At 46.9% G+C, this 15,276-nt stretch overlaps 1 protein-coding gene and 1 long non-coding RNA gene across 2 annotated transcripts in view; both read right to left on the reverse strand.

Annotated features, from left to right (window-relative positions):
* LOC127326570 (uncharacterized) overlaps positions 1-11,102 on the reverse strand; it is a 29,133-nt gene extending 18,031 nt beyond the window's left edge. Inside the window, exon 1 of the long non-coding RNA XR_011751007.1 lies at positions 11,036-11,102. This is a non-coding gene — a long non-coding RNA (uncharacterized lncRNA). The remainder of the gene's footprint in view (positions 1-11,035) is intronic.
* Positions 11,103-12,244: 1,142 nt separating this feature from the next.
* On the reverse strand, positions 12,245-13,695 carry LOC127326563 (uncharacterized). Its single transcript, XM_051353416.2, has 2 exons — positions 13,313-13,695; positions 12,245-13,230 (listed from the first exon to the last, which is right to left on the reverse strand). The coding sequence occupies exons 1-2, from the start codon at positions 13,519-13,521 to the stop codon at positions 12,966-12,968; spliced, it is 474 nt and encodes a 157-aa protein (XP_051209376.1). The 5' UTR covers positions 13,522-13,695; the 3' UTR covers positions 12,245-12,965.
* Between the last annotated feature and the right edge of the window lie 1,581 nt (positions 13,696-15,276).

Below are 15,276 nucleotides of genomic sequence, written 5' to 3' on the forward strand. Positions count from 1 at the left end.
AGAGGTTGCTACAGTAGTAAACAACTTCCAAGACACAAAATAAAAACAAAGTACTGTAGGTAAAAACATGGGTTGTCTCCCATAAGCGCTTTTCTTTAACGCCTTTCAGCTAGGCGCAGAAAGTGTGTATCAAGTATTATCAAAGGATGATGCATCGGCATTCTTACCAGGGGTGTTACTCTTACCTTTCTTACTCTTATTCCTACTCTTTGGTCTAGGGAATACATGACCGCATCCGGGTGTAGAGGTAAAATTTAGAGTGCCTTTCCCAACATCTATGATTGCTCCCATGAGTTTCATCAGGGATCTTCCAAGTGTGATTTGTCTTGTCCCTACACATTCAATAACGAGATAATCAATGGATACCGTCCTTCCAAGAAAGGTTGTGAAAACACCTTCAGCTATGCCCATAGGAATTACAACAGAGTTATCCACAAGAGTTATTTCTTCTCCCCCTTCAGTAAGTCCCCAAAGTGTCAAAGATTTATAAATTTTTTCAGGCATGAGGCAAAACTCGGACATAATATCACAACGAGCAGGAAAAGTTTCACCACCAATAGTAACTTTAACAGTAGGCACCCACATTGAAGGTTCAAAGCTTAATGGAACATAATCATAATATTCGCGAATTCGATTATACACTTCTTTTAAACAGGATATATTTGTTTCAATAGTGTCTAATCTATTATTCATACTAGCATGAGATGGATCAAAATTATTATCGGAGCTAAATGATGTAATCAATTTCCTTATAGCATTAAAAGCTTGATCCCCATCACAATGAAGGAAATCTCCTCCCACTACAGCATCTAAGGCATATCTATAGCGAAGAATAAGCCCGAAATAGAAATTACTAAGAAGCAAACTTAAGGTCATTTTAGGTTCAGTTTTACTATAAGCATAAAAAATTCTAGACCATGCTTCTTTAAAATTCTCTTCACCTCCTTGTTTAAAGGTGAAGATTGATTCCTCAGGTGATAGAGTAACAACTACGGGACTAGACATTATAATAAGGTAAATGCAAGTAATTAATTTTTTTGTGTTTTCGATATAGCAAACAAGATAGCAAATAAAGTAAAACTAGCAACTAATTTTTTTGTATTTTGATTTAGTGCAGCAAACAAAGTAGTAAATAAAACTAAGCAAGACAAAAACAAAGTAAAGAGATTGAGAAGTGGAGACTCCCCTTGCAGCGTGTCTTGATCTCCCCGGCAACGGCGCCAGAAATTTAGCTTGATGACGCGTAAAGCACGCGCTCGTTGGGAACCCCAAGTGGAAGGTGTGATGCGTACAGCAGCAAGTTTCCCTCAGTAAGAAATCAAGGTTTATCGAACCAGTAGGAGTCAAGAAGCACGTTGAAGGTTGATGGCGGCGGGATGTAGTGCGGCGCAACACCAGGGATTCCGGCGCCAACGTGGAACCTGCACAACACAACCAAAGTACTTTGCCCCAACGAAACAGTGAGGTTGTCAATCTCACCGGCTTGCTGTAACAAAGGATTAACCGTATTGTGTGGAAGATGATTGTTTGCAGAAAACAGTAGAACAAGTATTGCGATGATTGTATTTCAGTAAAGAGAATTGGACCGGGGTCCACAGTTCACTAGAGGTGTCTCTCCCATAAGACAAACAGCATGTTGGGTGAACAAATTACAGTTGGGCAATTGACAAATAAAGAGAGCATGACCATGCACATACATATCATGATGAGTATAGTGAGATTTAATTGGGCATTACGACAAAGTACATAGACCGCCATCCAAGCGCATCTATGCCTAAAAAGTCCACCTTCGGTTATCATCCGAACCCCTCCAGTATTAAGTTGCTAACAACAGACAATTGCATTAAGTATTGCGCGTAATGTAACTAGTGACTACATCCTTGAACATAGCACCAATGTTTTATCCCTAGTGGCAACAGCACATCCATAACCTTAGAGGTTCTTGTCACCCCTCAGCATTCACGGAGACATGAACCCACTATCGAGCATAAATACTCCCTCTTGGAGTTACTAGCATCAACTTAGCCAGAGCATCTACTAATAACGGAGAGCATGCAAGATCATAAACAACACATAGACATAATTTTGATAATCAACATAACAAGTATTCTCTATTCATCGGATCCCAACAAACGCAACATATAGAATTACAGATAGATGATCTTGATCATGTTAGGCAGCTCACAAGATCCGACAATGATAGCACAATGGGGAGAAGACAACCATCTAGCTACTGCTATGGACCCATAGTCCAGGGGTAGACTACTCACACATCACACCGGAGGCGACCATGGCGGCGTAGAGTCCTCCGGGAGATGATTCCCCTCTCCGGCAGGGTGCCGGAGGCGATCTCTGGATCCCGAGATGGGATCGGCGTTGGCGGCGTCTGCGGAAGGTTTTCCGTATCGTGGCTCTCGGTCTGGGGGTTTCGTCACGGAGGCTTTAAGTAGGCGGAAGGGTAGGTCAAGAGGCGGCGCGAGGGGCCCAGACCATAGGGCCGCGCGGCCAGGGCAGGGGCCGCGCCGCCCTATGCTCTGGCTGCCTCGTGGCCCCTCTTCGTTTCGTCTTCGGACTTCTGGAAGCTTCGTGGAAAAATAGGCCCCTGGGCGTTGATTTCGTCCAATTCCGAGAATATTTCCTTACTAGGATTTCTGAAACCAAAAACAGTAGAAAACAAAGAATCGGCACTTCGGCATCTTGTTAATAGGTTAGTTCCAGAAAATGCACGAATATGACATAAAGTGTGCATAAAACATGTAGATAACATCAATAATGTGGCATGGAACATAAGAAATTATCGATACGTCGGAGACGTATCAAGGAGCGGGATATATTCACCAATAATTTGGGGGAGCCCATGAAGACGCAGGTGGAGATGCTGAAACCTGCTACGCTCGACGCCGCGATGGACTTGGCCATATCCTTCGAGCACCTGAACATTGTTACTGGAGCCGCCACAACTGCGACTCGGCCAATCCGCCCGTCCAGGACCGCAGCCAGCCCCACTCCAGCAGCCCAAGAATCAGCCGGGTCAGCACCAGCACTCGTTTTCAAAAAGCTCACCCCTGCTGAGATGGATGACCGCCGTGCTAAGAACCTGTGTTTCAATTGTGACGAGAAGTTTGTGCGGGGACATCGCTGCAAACGGCTGTTCTACATACAGTCCGCTGATGACGAGGAGGAGCCCTTAGCAGATGCACATGAGGAGGCCAAAATTTCACTTCTCGCTGCCACTGGAATTCCCACCAGCGAGACCATGCAGGTTGCTATACGTATCGGGGATCGTGACCTGGTTGCCCTGCTGGATTCTGGTAGTACGCATAACTTCATTCACGAGGAGTTGGCCACTGTTGTGGGGTTGCCCTTCTCCTCTGATCGCCGCCTTGGAGTCACAGTTGCTAATGGGGACCGAATTACTTGCCGTGGACAACTCAAGCAGGCAGTGATCACGATTGACACGGAGAATTTTTTTGTTGACTTGCACGCCATTCCATTGGGCGGGTTTGACGTTGTGCTTGGTACACGTTTTCTCAAGACGCTCGGACCCATTGTGTGGGATTTCACCACTCAGTGGATGTCGTTTTGGCACACGGACCATCGGGTGGAGTGGGCCAGTGCAGGTTCTTCAGGCCGGCCTGCACACCTACATGTCTGCGAGGGCAGAGCTCTTCTCGACAGCCTCCTGGCCGCGTTCTCGGACGTCTTCGCCGAGCCCCAGGGTCTACCGCCGCCACGCGCTCTTGACCGTCATATTCACCTTATTCCTGGGACGCAGCCCGTCGCCATCCGGCCCTACCGCTACCCGGCTATTCAGAAGGATGAACTGGAACGTCAATGTGCAAAGATGCTTGCTCGGGGCCTTATCCGCCAAAGCTCGTCGGCGTTCTCGTCACCTGTGCTCCTGGTACGCAAGCATGATGGTACATGGCGTTTTTGTATCGATTTTCGTGGTCTCAACATGGTCACCATCAAGGACAAGTTCCCTATTCTAGTTGTGGATGAGCTGCTAGACGAGCTGAAAGGCGCCCGATTTTTCACGAAGCTGGACCTACGATCAGGCTACCATCAAGTTCGAATGGCCCCGGAAGACATCCACAAAACGGCGTTCCGCACTCATGAGGGCCTTTTTGAGTTTGTGGTGATGGCATTTGGGTTAACCAATGCGCCGGCGACCTTCCAAGCACTGATGAACGATGTACTTGGACCTTTCCTTCGTCGATTTGTTCTGGTTTTCTTTGACGACATTTTGATATACAGTTCCTCGTGGTCGGACCACCTTCGCCATGTCAAGCTCGTCTTGGAGGCTATGCGCACACATCAGTTGTATCTCAAGCGCTCCAAGTGCTCTTTTTGGGAGCAATCTATGGCCTATCTGGGACACGTCATCTCTGCGGAAGGAGTGGCCATGGACAGCGATAAGGTCCTCGCCGTGGTCGACTGGTCGGCACCCCGTACAGTTCGAGCTGTGAGGGGATTCTTGGGTTTGGCGGGATACTACCGCAAGTTCATTAACGGGTTCGGCACCATTGCGGCGCCCCTCACCGCACTACTGAAGAAGGATGGCTTTCTCTGGACTGACCAGGCGGCGACCGCATTTGAGGCCCTTAAGGTTGCACTCACTACTGCACCGGTTCTTCAGTTGCCTGATTTTACAGCTCCGTTCATTGTGGAATGTGATGCCTCTGGATCTGGTTTTGGTGCCGTGATGCATCAAGGAGAAGGGCCAATTGCCTACTTCAGCAAACCCATCGCTCCACGACATGTTTCTCTAGCTGCATATGAGAGGGAACTCATAGGGCTTGTTCAAGCCGTGCGTCATTGGCGCCCTTATCTCTGGGGTCGTGCTTTCATTGTCAAAACTGATCATTACAGCCTCAAATTTTTGCTGGACCAGCGCCTGGCCACAATTCCGCAGCATCATTGGGTTGGCAAGCTTTTGGGCTTTGACTTTACAGTAGAGTATAAACCAGGACGACAGAACATTGTCGCTGACGCTCTTTCTCGCCGTGAGGTTGCTACCAGCCATACATGCGCTATCACAGGGACTTCTTTTGATCTACTAGTACAAATGCCCGTGCGTTGCTACGGGTACTCAAATTTTATTTCTCAATGTATATACTACCTCCGTTTCAAGGAAATAAGGCGCACGCGTATTCCAAGACGAATTTGACCATAAAATTTGAGCAATAAAATCTTGATTATATTATATGTAATTAGTACCGTTGGATTTGTATTGAAAAGAACTTTTTAATGGTACTAATTTCATACAAACTATTTTTATCTATTTAAAGTAATTCTTGGTCAAACAAAAAGCTCGTAAAACGAGGATGCCTTATTTAATGAAACGGTGGTAGTATAATTCATAACACACATACATTTCTTGAAATGCATGAATTTTTTTAGAATATGTGATTCTTTTCCGAAAATAGAATATTTTAATAAAATAATGAACATTTTTTTGAATGGTCGTGAACAATTGTTGGACAACATGAACATTTTTTTCTAATGCACGATTTATTTTAGTAATATTAAAATTTTAATATTCACCGTGACTTATTATTGAAAGCTAACTTTTTTAATTTATTTCTTTTAAACAAACGAACATAATGCATCAACTTAAACCATGACCGGCGAAGATGGCTGTCTGGGTTCGGCGGAAATCAAAGGCATGAGGGCCCACTGCCGCGGCAAAGCAGAAGCGAAAGGCAACCATCCCCACGGCCACCCTCCGCCGTGCCATTCCTCTAACTCCCAGCCAACATTGTTACCCTCTTTGATGGCGGCCCAGCCTTGGCTTTTATGCCTTCGATATTAGTTATTAAAACCTTCGTTGCGTCGCATTTGTAGTTCATTCGTTCATGTTGAGACAACTCGGCTACCCCCCGCCCGCCCCGCGTGAGTACATCTGTTTAGGGATATTTCTTTCCGATATATCAGCGTTGAGAAGCTAACAAGACTAAAATCAAAGATGGGCAAGCTCATTACACCACATTACTGAAAGGTGGAGTTAAGATTTGGAGGTTTTACATAGCAATTCAGAAATTGTGACCTTAGCAGTGCTGGATATAAATGGTGCCAAGTGCAAGCAATACCTAACCTTAAAAACAGTGTCCAACTTAGTCTCAGCAAGTGAGCCCCAGGTTCCACCTTTGTTACCTCCTCAGGTTCGTACTTTGTCTTTGCCTGGCTCCTCAGGTTCCACCTTTATTACCTCCTCGCGTCATGATAAGTAAATCAGTAAGTAAATTGCTTGCACGTTTAGCCATTCCTGGAGCACACAAATCAATAAGTAAATCAGTGTGCTTCTGATCAATTCATCACTAAGAAAAATATTATATAAAAGATCATGATATATAAGCGGTCGTGATATATAAGCATGGTTTTCCCTTCCAAATTTATATAAAAGATAATGATTTGAGCATCATTGTTGCATCGAAAAACCAAAAAGTATCCAGAAACATGTGTACTGGAGATCATTCTTACCCCAAGAATAAACACACCAAAATTATTGGTGTCAAATTCGACCCAGCTAGCTAGCCCAATTCATTTCCGTTTTGTCTCCAATCACTTCCCTTGTCTTACCTCATCTGGTCTAGAGCGCCGGTCGGCTCGGTGTGAATTATAATGTCTTTGTTCTGCTCAATACAATGTCTTTGCCTGACATCAAAAGCTCATCTTAGGGAGAATACCCTGCCATGCAACTGATTTATTTAGTACAATGAACACCAAGAAAATGTATGAAACAAAATTAGTACATTTGTTTGATTGGAAATACAAAATATATCTTTCGGTTAGACCAAATATCCTTTGGAGCATGAAAACCAGTACGTGCAAAGCACATTATCGACTGAATACCAGAAACTTTGGGCATTTCATCCTCAAGAGGCAAAAGTTACGCCGCTGAAGTCCAACTAATGGATTCAGTCAACCAGTCTGGATACACAAGGAAGCTCTCAAGTTTAGCAGGATAATGTGAGTCGTTAGTAGAATAAAAACTCTTCAATGGAAAAAACACTCTTATTGTTCCGTACTTATTGCAGAAAAAACATTCAGTAGGTATCCTAGGATAGTTGACAGATGCTTAACAAATAAGGTAGTCAGTGGTCATAGACAGTCTCACCAGCTCTCAATGGCTTGTTGAATTATCTCTTAGTTGCTTGATTGGTGAACTCTTGTACGCCCAAAATCCTCAATTTCGAAAACCTTAGAGCCCATATTAGCACAGCATTTACATCCTGCATGCAAGTGAACAAAACTTAAAATAACAACCAAGATTAGCAGTGAAGTGACAAAATTGCACTTTACATATAATTCACTGATCATGTACAGGCTATACCCATTCAATGCAGTGCAGGTTTGCTAATTGGGAGAGGGAATATAGAAGAGTTATAATATTCATGCACTGCGTTGAATGGGTATTAACAATAAATTAAGAGAGAAAGGAAAAGTACAGATGGATGTTTTCATTCCATCAATGAGGAGTCTTTTTACGGTACATGGTAGGAAGCATGTAATACAAAGAGGTTGCATGAAAGAGGTTGGACAAACAACAACAATATAATTTGATGATACAAAGGACGCATGCCTTATGTTCCAAACATAATTAAGCTTCTAGTAGTGCAAAATCATTGGACATACTGTATCTAACAAAACTAAAATATTTGTTGTGTCAGTAGATGCCAGGTTAATTATCACTGTTAAAAAGAAAGAAAACTCTACCATCACATGTGAAGCAAGTAGGTTGAGGCCGAAAAAAGCAAGGATGCATTATGCATTTGTTACTGCATGAGATACCGCTAATGATACAACATGTGGAGAGGCTTCAGTTTGATACGTGAAGTTGTCTGCCTGGTAGGCTTATCTGCGATATAAAAATTCCCTTCCAACCTTGCTAGAACTTCACTTATTCAAAGATATATCCATTTTGCAAGATACAAACACAGGACATGAAAATTTTAGCAAATGGACCACCGAGGCTTAATAAATTTGTAGGGAGAATCGATATGATAACAACAAGGACACAAGGTATGTATCAGGATAAAACTCCCCTAGCACGATCTCTTACAGAATAGAGAAAATGTAAAAAATTCAGCCCTAATCCCATGGGAAGGATTAATTACCTTGAATCCCTAGACGAAAGAATCAAATACATGTTGGCATGGCCGGAGACCAGATCCAGGTTGGGAATGGCTTCGCCAAACATCTCCAAAGCTGCACCGTCATCCTCAAAAGGGGATGCCTCCAAGGCCGCATAAACACACGCGCTGGCGACTCCGTGGAAGCTGTGGAGGCTGCGGCGCCTTGTCGCCCACCTCCCATAGGGTGCAGATAATGACGACCTCGTCACTACCACGATGGCCTCCGATGGATTCCAGCCTTCAAATAGGGTCTGTGTTCGGTGCGTCGGGCAGGGGGTGGCGATGGTGTTGGGGATCAAGGGGGTGACGATGGAGACGAAGATCAAAGGGAAGGCAGTGGTGTTGGGGATCAAGAGGGCACCGGTGGAGTCAAGGATGCAGAGAGCGCCGGTGGAGACAGGGATCCAGAGGGGGGGCGGTGGTGTCAAGGATCAGGGGTGCGGGGTGGAGATGGTGATGGGGATCGAGATAGGGCGCCGGCCGGCGAAGCCCTCTGCTGCCGCCATGGTTCGTGAGAGAGAAAAAAAGAGGGGAGCGAGATGGGGTTCTCGGCGGGGTGAGAGTTAGTTGGGCTTTTGGCCCAGTTATGTGCGCGTGCGGGGCGAGCGACGAAGGACGACGAAACTCTTCGACGTATTGACCGTGGGCAGAATACGGAACCCATTGCTCCTTTTTAAGTAGTGTAGATTTGAGGCTCTCCGTCAGGCCACGCACACAGACCCGGCATTGGTCGCCTTTCGGGAACAGCTTGAGTCAGGCGAGTTGGGACAGCCTTGGGCATTGGTCGACGGCATTGTTACGTTCCAGCAACGGGCTTATGTGCCTCCCTCGTCGCCGCTTGTCGGGGAGGTCTTGGCGGCAGCTCACGATGACGGTCATGAAGGTATCCAGAAGTCTTTGCATCGCCTCCACCGGGATTTTCATTTGCCACAAGCACGGTCTGCCCTGCAGCAGTATATTTGTGCTTGTACAGTTTGTCAACGCAATAAGACAGAGCAGCTTCATCCCGCTGGACTCTTACAGCCATTGACAGTACCATCTCGTGTCTGGGAAGACATCTCCATGGATTTTATTGAGGCATTACCTAAGGTGGGCGGTAAGAGTGTCATCCTTACAGTGGTGGATCGTTTCTCTAAGTATGCCCATTTTATTCCTTTGGCACATCTATATACTGCTGAGACGGTTGCTAAGGAGTTTTTCTCCCATATTGTTCGTCTTCACGGTTTTCCTACATCCATTGTTTCGGATAGAGATGTGGTATTCACTTCGGGATTTTGGAAAGCTTTATTTTCGGCTGCGGGTACACGCTTACACATGAGTTCCGCATTCCATCCACAGTCGGACGGCCAGTCTGCAGTGAATAAGGTCATCACTATGTACCTTAGATGCATTACTGGGGATAGGCCTCGCCAGTGGCTTCAATGGTTACCATCGGCTGAGTACTGCTACAACACTTCCTATCATTCGGCGCTGAAGGACACACCTTTTAGGATTGTGTATGGCCGTGACCCTCCGTCTCTTCGTGATTATACTCCAAGCGAGATTCGTAATCAGGCGGTGGAGCGACAAATTCTGGACCGCGACCAGTTCTTGCTGGATGTCCGTGACCGTCTCCTTCAAGCAGCTCAGCAGTACAAACACTTTTATGATGTCAACCATAGGGCTATTGCCTTTGATGTGGGCGAGTGGGTTTGGCTTCGTCTGCAGCACCGGCCAGCGGCGTTCTTGGGAGCGGGAGCAAAAGGCAAATTGGCACCCAAGTATTTTGGGCCTTTCAAGATCCTCGCTCAGATTGATTCGGTTGCATATCGTCTGGAGTTACCGCCTCGTGCCCGCATTCATAACGTGTTTCATGTTGGGGTCCTCAAGAAGTACCATGGTCCGCCTCCGACAGGTCCTCCACAGCTTCCTCCGCTATTTCAGGGACGCGTTCATCCGACTCCAGTACAAGCATTGCGTGCGCGGATTGCTCGTGGAGTCCAGCAGGTGCTCATTCAATGGGAAGGCCAGCCTGCGTCTGCAGCGTCTTGGGAGGATGTCACCACATTTAGGGAGCGCTATTCAGACTTCCAGCTTGAGGACAAGCTGTTTCAGAATGGAGGGGGAGATGTCATGTGGGGCCAAGCCTACAGCCGTCGCAAGGGCAAGGGCCTTGCGGCCTCTTAGAGTCGTCCTAGTTTAAGTTAGTAGAGTTTAGGTATAATTGGAAAGGTTTAGTCCAGAAGAAGGTTACCCTGCCAATTACCTAAACTAGAGTCAGAGTTAGATGCAAATTCTGTAATTGGCTAATATATAAAGCCATCCCTATGCGTTTCAAGGAACAATCAGAATTAATCCAATCTCTCACATCTTGCTCCATGCGCCTAGGCGCCTATCCTCACCTCCTTCTCCAACCATAGGCCGACGGGATTATCGCCCTAAGCCTCCCACCGATCACAACTACAACCTACGATCCAATCCTCCCCCAACCCGTGACAGAACGCTTCCATTTATTACTCCTTCCGTCCATAAAAAGATGTCGAAGATTTATTCAAATTCGGATGTATCTATACATTCTATACATTAAAAAGTGTCTAGATATATCTAAATTTAAATAAACTTTCGACGTCTTTTTATGGATAGAGGTAGTAGATTTTTCATGTATGGGATTAAAGCAAACATAATGCCTATACAGAATTCCGTTCACGCAGTCAGATACGAACTTCCACCGCTTGCACAATCAGACTGCAAATATATGCTCGATGATGCCTATGCAAACAATGACATATGTTTAACGATTTCGACAATATACCCAAAACGTAATCTGCTGCCTACGCGAATAAGAAGAGATTCTAGAAAAGAAAGGAGTAAACATAGCAGGGATTGAGGGGGAGAGAGAAGGCAGATGTGAGCTTCACCTACTCGCTGCCGGCGGTTGAGATATCAGAGGGGCGGTTGAGGTCAGCTATGGGGCGGGGGCGGCGGGGGCAGCGAGAGAGGGAGTACACGGGGCAGCGTGGCGACATGGTGGATGCGCTTTTGCGAGAGGGAGAGTGGAGACGGGGGTGGAGGCCCTAGCGGGCTTGATGGGCCGTGCCGGGACATTTTCGGAGACGGGTGAACCGTTCTAGAGGATGGGAGCGGTCCGTTCTAACAAGCCGAGGCCTTGTTTCCAGATCATGTGTAGATAATTACTCCGACTTCTTTAGCACAAGAAAAAAAACTACTCCCCCTCAAAAAAAAAAAACCTGCTCCGACTTCATTTACCTTATGGGCAATCTGGTGGATTAGTGGAAAACCAACCGAAGGGCAGAAAACAAGATTTTTTTGACAAAAAGAACTTAGAATGTGCAGGGGTGATGGGACTTTTTTAAAAAATAAAACCTTAACATTAAGAGAAACATCGAATAGTACAAATCACCTCAACAAAAACAAAAACTACAATAAAACCTTTGAGATGTCATTCTTCTTCAACCTCTAGACCGTGTCGACGACGCGTCGCTGCTGCCGCTACTCCCTGAGACGGCCTAACGTCATTGGTTGCAGATGGGAAATCGTCAAGAAGACCACATTTGCCCCAAAGGTGAAGGACTAACGCCGATGAAGCTCCATGAAGATCTGGAGATCCCCTAGCCAGAAGAAAACATCGGGAACCACACTACTCCACAAGCTTTTTGACGTTGTAGTCGAGATGGGGCTGAAGTCTAGGAGATTTTATTGGAGAAGACGCCGCCAACACCATCTAAGCGTCGCCCCACTAAACTAAAACCCTAAAAACCAGGGGAATGAAATCCTCCCACCAATGGAAGCCGAGATTCACCCCGCCTCCATGGCCCGAAGGCCACATGAGCGAGGCAGAGCGACGGCGCCAACGAGAGACGGCTGGGATCCCAAGTCGCCTTGAAATCGCCTCTAAGTGGTGGCGTAGCTGTTTGTTTTCACGTGTTAACAAGGGTGAGGGGACTTTGAAAATGAATCGATTCGTGGAGGAGCATTTTTACCATCTTTTTTAATCATCCTTGAAGAGTGGCTATGGACCTATGGTTGTGAGGTAACCTACCATTCCGACGTCTTCGTTGGGTATGAAATGGTGGTCTGTGGTTCATTAGGTGGATGGACAACATTCGAACACTGAAGATCGTATCTGAATTTCCGAACTGAAGCAGAGCTACACTAAAATTTTGGAAATTGGAACATCCGGCGTAAAACCAAAATGGACACGAGAGCCCTCCTGGTAAGCCACCGCATTGCTCTGTCTTGATCGAAGTTCCTCTGCCTCTTATCCCCTTCTGGACCACGGTACTAGTAGCCCAAGCGAAACACAGCAGCCTGATTTGGATTTGCTCCCCTTTCCGCACAACAGTTACATACTCACCAATATTTACATCACAAACGCAAAGTTTTCTCTCGCAAATCATTCACAGGCTGGACAGAGATCAGGTGACATGCAATAGGCATGTCACCGATGAACAGTGCTGTGACATGCAACCATGTTCTAATCGTTGGATTGAAAATGGATGGCCAGATGAACATGAACAGTAGCCGCTACAGGAACAATCTACAGTGCACCGCTACAGGGACAAATCTACAGTGCGTCGCTACAGTACATCTGCTACAGTGTCCTCTACAGTACGTCGCTACAGTGCTTGATCTTGTCTACTCATTTTCGATCCAACGGCCTGGAGTGCATGTTACGGCACTGTTCATCGGTGACATGCCATAGGCATGTCACCTGATCTCTGTCGCCCGCAAACAAACAGAGCTCCCGGAGAAGAACAAGAAGAACAGAAACGAAGCATCCGACAAAAACATCCCTACGGGATACGGCGTCGCGCCGCCCGTAGTAGTCTACTGGTGGTAGCAGTCCTGGTTGATAGGAATATTCCGGGGCGCCCTCCCGAAGCCGTTCCCGGCGGCCATGAGTCCGAGGTTCGCGCATGAGCTCGCCGCCGGCACCTGCTTGGCGGGCATCCCTCCGAGGGCGGCGTAGCTCTTGCATGGCTTGATCCTGCGCGGCGGCTTTTCCTTCTTCTGCAGATCCTCGAGGCTCCGCACCTCGGACATGCACGCGAAGGACTGCGACTTGCCCTGGTAGTACGCCGACAGCCCCTTCCTGCAAGAGATCGTCCTCGCGCGGTGAGCAAAAGCTTTCATCCATCGGGGCAGAGTTGTGAGATTTGGCCGGTGGTACTTACTTGGCGGGGAGGTGCGCGGTCATGCCGGACATGTCGTAGATGCTGTCGGAGTTCATCCGCATGAGGGGCGCCTGCGGCGGCGCGGACTGGCGGCGGTGGCCTCCCGCGCTGTCCGGGAAGCGGTCCCTCTCGTCGCCCGAGTCGCCGCCGGAGGAGTAGCCGCACGACGACGCCTCGAACGCCTCCTCGTCGGCAAGCCTGAAGCTCATCTTGGCAAAGCCTGGAGGCTGAAGCTCAACCCCCGTCGGCCGGTGCTCTTGTGCTGCAGCTGCTCGATCTCCCGGCCCGTGGCTAAAAGGGCACGAAGAAGACGCGAGATGGGTGTCGTCTATGGCTGGTGCGGCGGGCGGCTGTGCTGGTTGGCCTTTGGAGCGCCGGTGGGGTGGCGAGCGAGCGTATATATACAGCACAGCGGGCAGGCAGATCGAGCTGGTGTCGACCCCGGAACGTACGGGATAACGCGCGCGACGCGCCGGTGCGCGCTCGCTTTCGATCGGGCGCGTGGGTTTGACTGATCTGACCGACACGGCTCGTTAGCATCCCCGTAAGGCCGTAATAACGTGCGTGATTTGCTGCAGATTTTGCCTGCCGCCGCCGTCGCCGGTTCCGGTTCCGGTGGGAAACCACTCGGTCGTGGCCACTCCCCTACCACATGGCTTTTCCCCGGATTCCGATCCGGCGATGTGCCCCGGCCGGTCCGGTTCTGCCATGTCCGATCCTATCCTCTTCCGGTTGCATGGGTGGATGGATGATGGGCCCGGCATGGTCCCGCCGGCCGGGATCGTCCCTGAGGCTGCGGCGTCGGCGTGGGTCTCCCGTGCGGTGTGGTGGGCACGTCACGTCGTGTCCAATGACCCTTTTTTTTTATGACATGTGGTTATTTTCTGCAGGACTATCGTGAATTTAGCATATCTAGGTGAATCTTTGAAACATGGCGGAACGGCCACATCAAAAAAATCTGCATAGTTAAACCTTCAACCGCAAGTTGAGTACTGACATGAAAGCGTAGAGGGTACAACTCCCGATCCGATCGCTGTATTCAAATGCATACACGTCAACACGTGGGTACGTCTGTTATGCGTGGGTACTGCTGCATTAGTTGGCCCTTTCTTTTTGACAGCAAGGTACTGCTGCATTAGTTGAAAATTATATTTCAATGTTTCAAAAAAACATTGATATAGCCAATGATCAGTACTACTAACGTGCAAAATGTCAATACAAAATAGTATACATTAGCTGGCGAAAACATGTTATATAAGGGAATGGAGGGAGTACTTTTCATTCATACAACAAAATGATAAATGTGTGGAATCTAAATATATTGAATAGCGATATTACAAAACTATAAATTTGTCATGTTTTGTTATTCTTTTTTTGATAGCCTATAATTTTTTTAAAAAAAATATTGAGACTGTAGATACATTATTGACTACAATCATTTTTTTAAGCACACAAATATTGATTTTGAATTTTAGAAAAAATAGTGTGGCCTCTAGCTGTGCACGCAGAAGAGGGGTGTAAATGGGTCGTGTTTTGCTCGTGACACATCATTTACCGTATATGATTCCTGGATTCAGATCGGACGGATATCTCTCGGTTGCATATTCGAACCAGATATACCGAACAGAGATTCGGATCAGACGGTTATCTCTCTAATGTGGATTCGAACGCGGATATCCCAAACAAAGGATTTGGATCGAAAGAGAGGGGAGGGGGTGGGGGGACCCGGACCGCAAAAATAGCCAGATAAATACCGTCATGGACTGGTGATTATATTTCTTGCAAAATTTGATAAGGTTTAAAGTTTTAACTTTGCATTAGTCAGTTAATTATCTATGTAGAGATATAATTTGGATTCAAACTCAGGCATCGATGGGATTGTCTATTTATAAATTAAACATTTGAACCATCAGTTTACTGGTGCTAAGAATATAGAGATATGCGTAATGGTGAAATGGTAACTT

The sequence above is a fragment of the Lolium perenne genome, chromosome 1 (assembly GCF_019359855.2).
Source record: "Lolium perenne isolate Kyuss_39 chromosome 1, Kyuss_2.0, whole genome shotgun sequence".
Taxonomy (NCBI): Eukaryota; Viridiplantae; Streptophyta; class Magnoliopsida; order Poales; family Poaceae; genus Lolium; species Lolium perenne.

What these genes read in the sequence shown, in the direction of transcription:
- LOC127326563 (XM_051353416.2), bottom strand. Translation starts at nt 13,521, where the DNA reads ATGAGCTTCAGGCTTGCCGACGAGGAGGCGTTCGAGGCGTCGTCGTGC. An exon ending in ACCGCGCACCTCCCCGCCAA is followed by an intron (nt 13,231 to 13,312) that starts GTAAGTACCACC and finishes GATCTCTTGCAG; the next exon opens with GAAGGGGCTGTCGGCGTACT.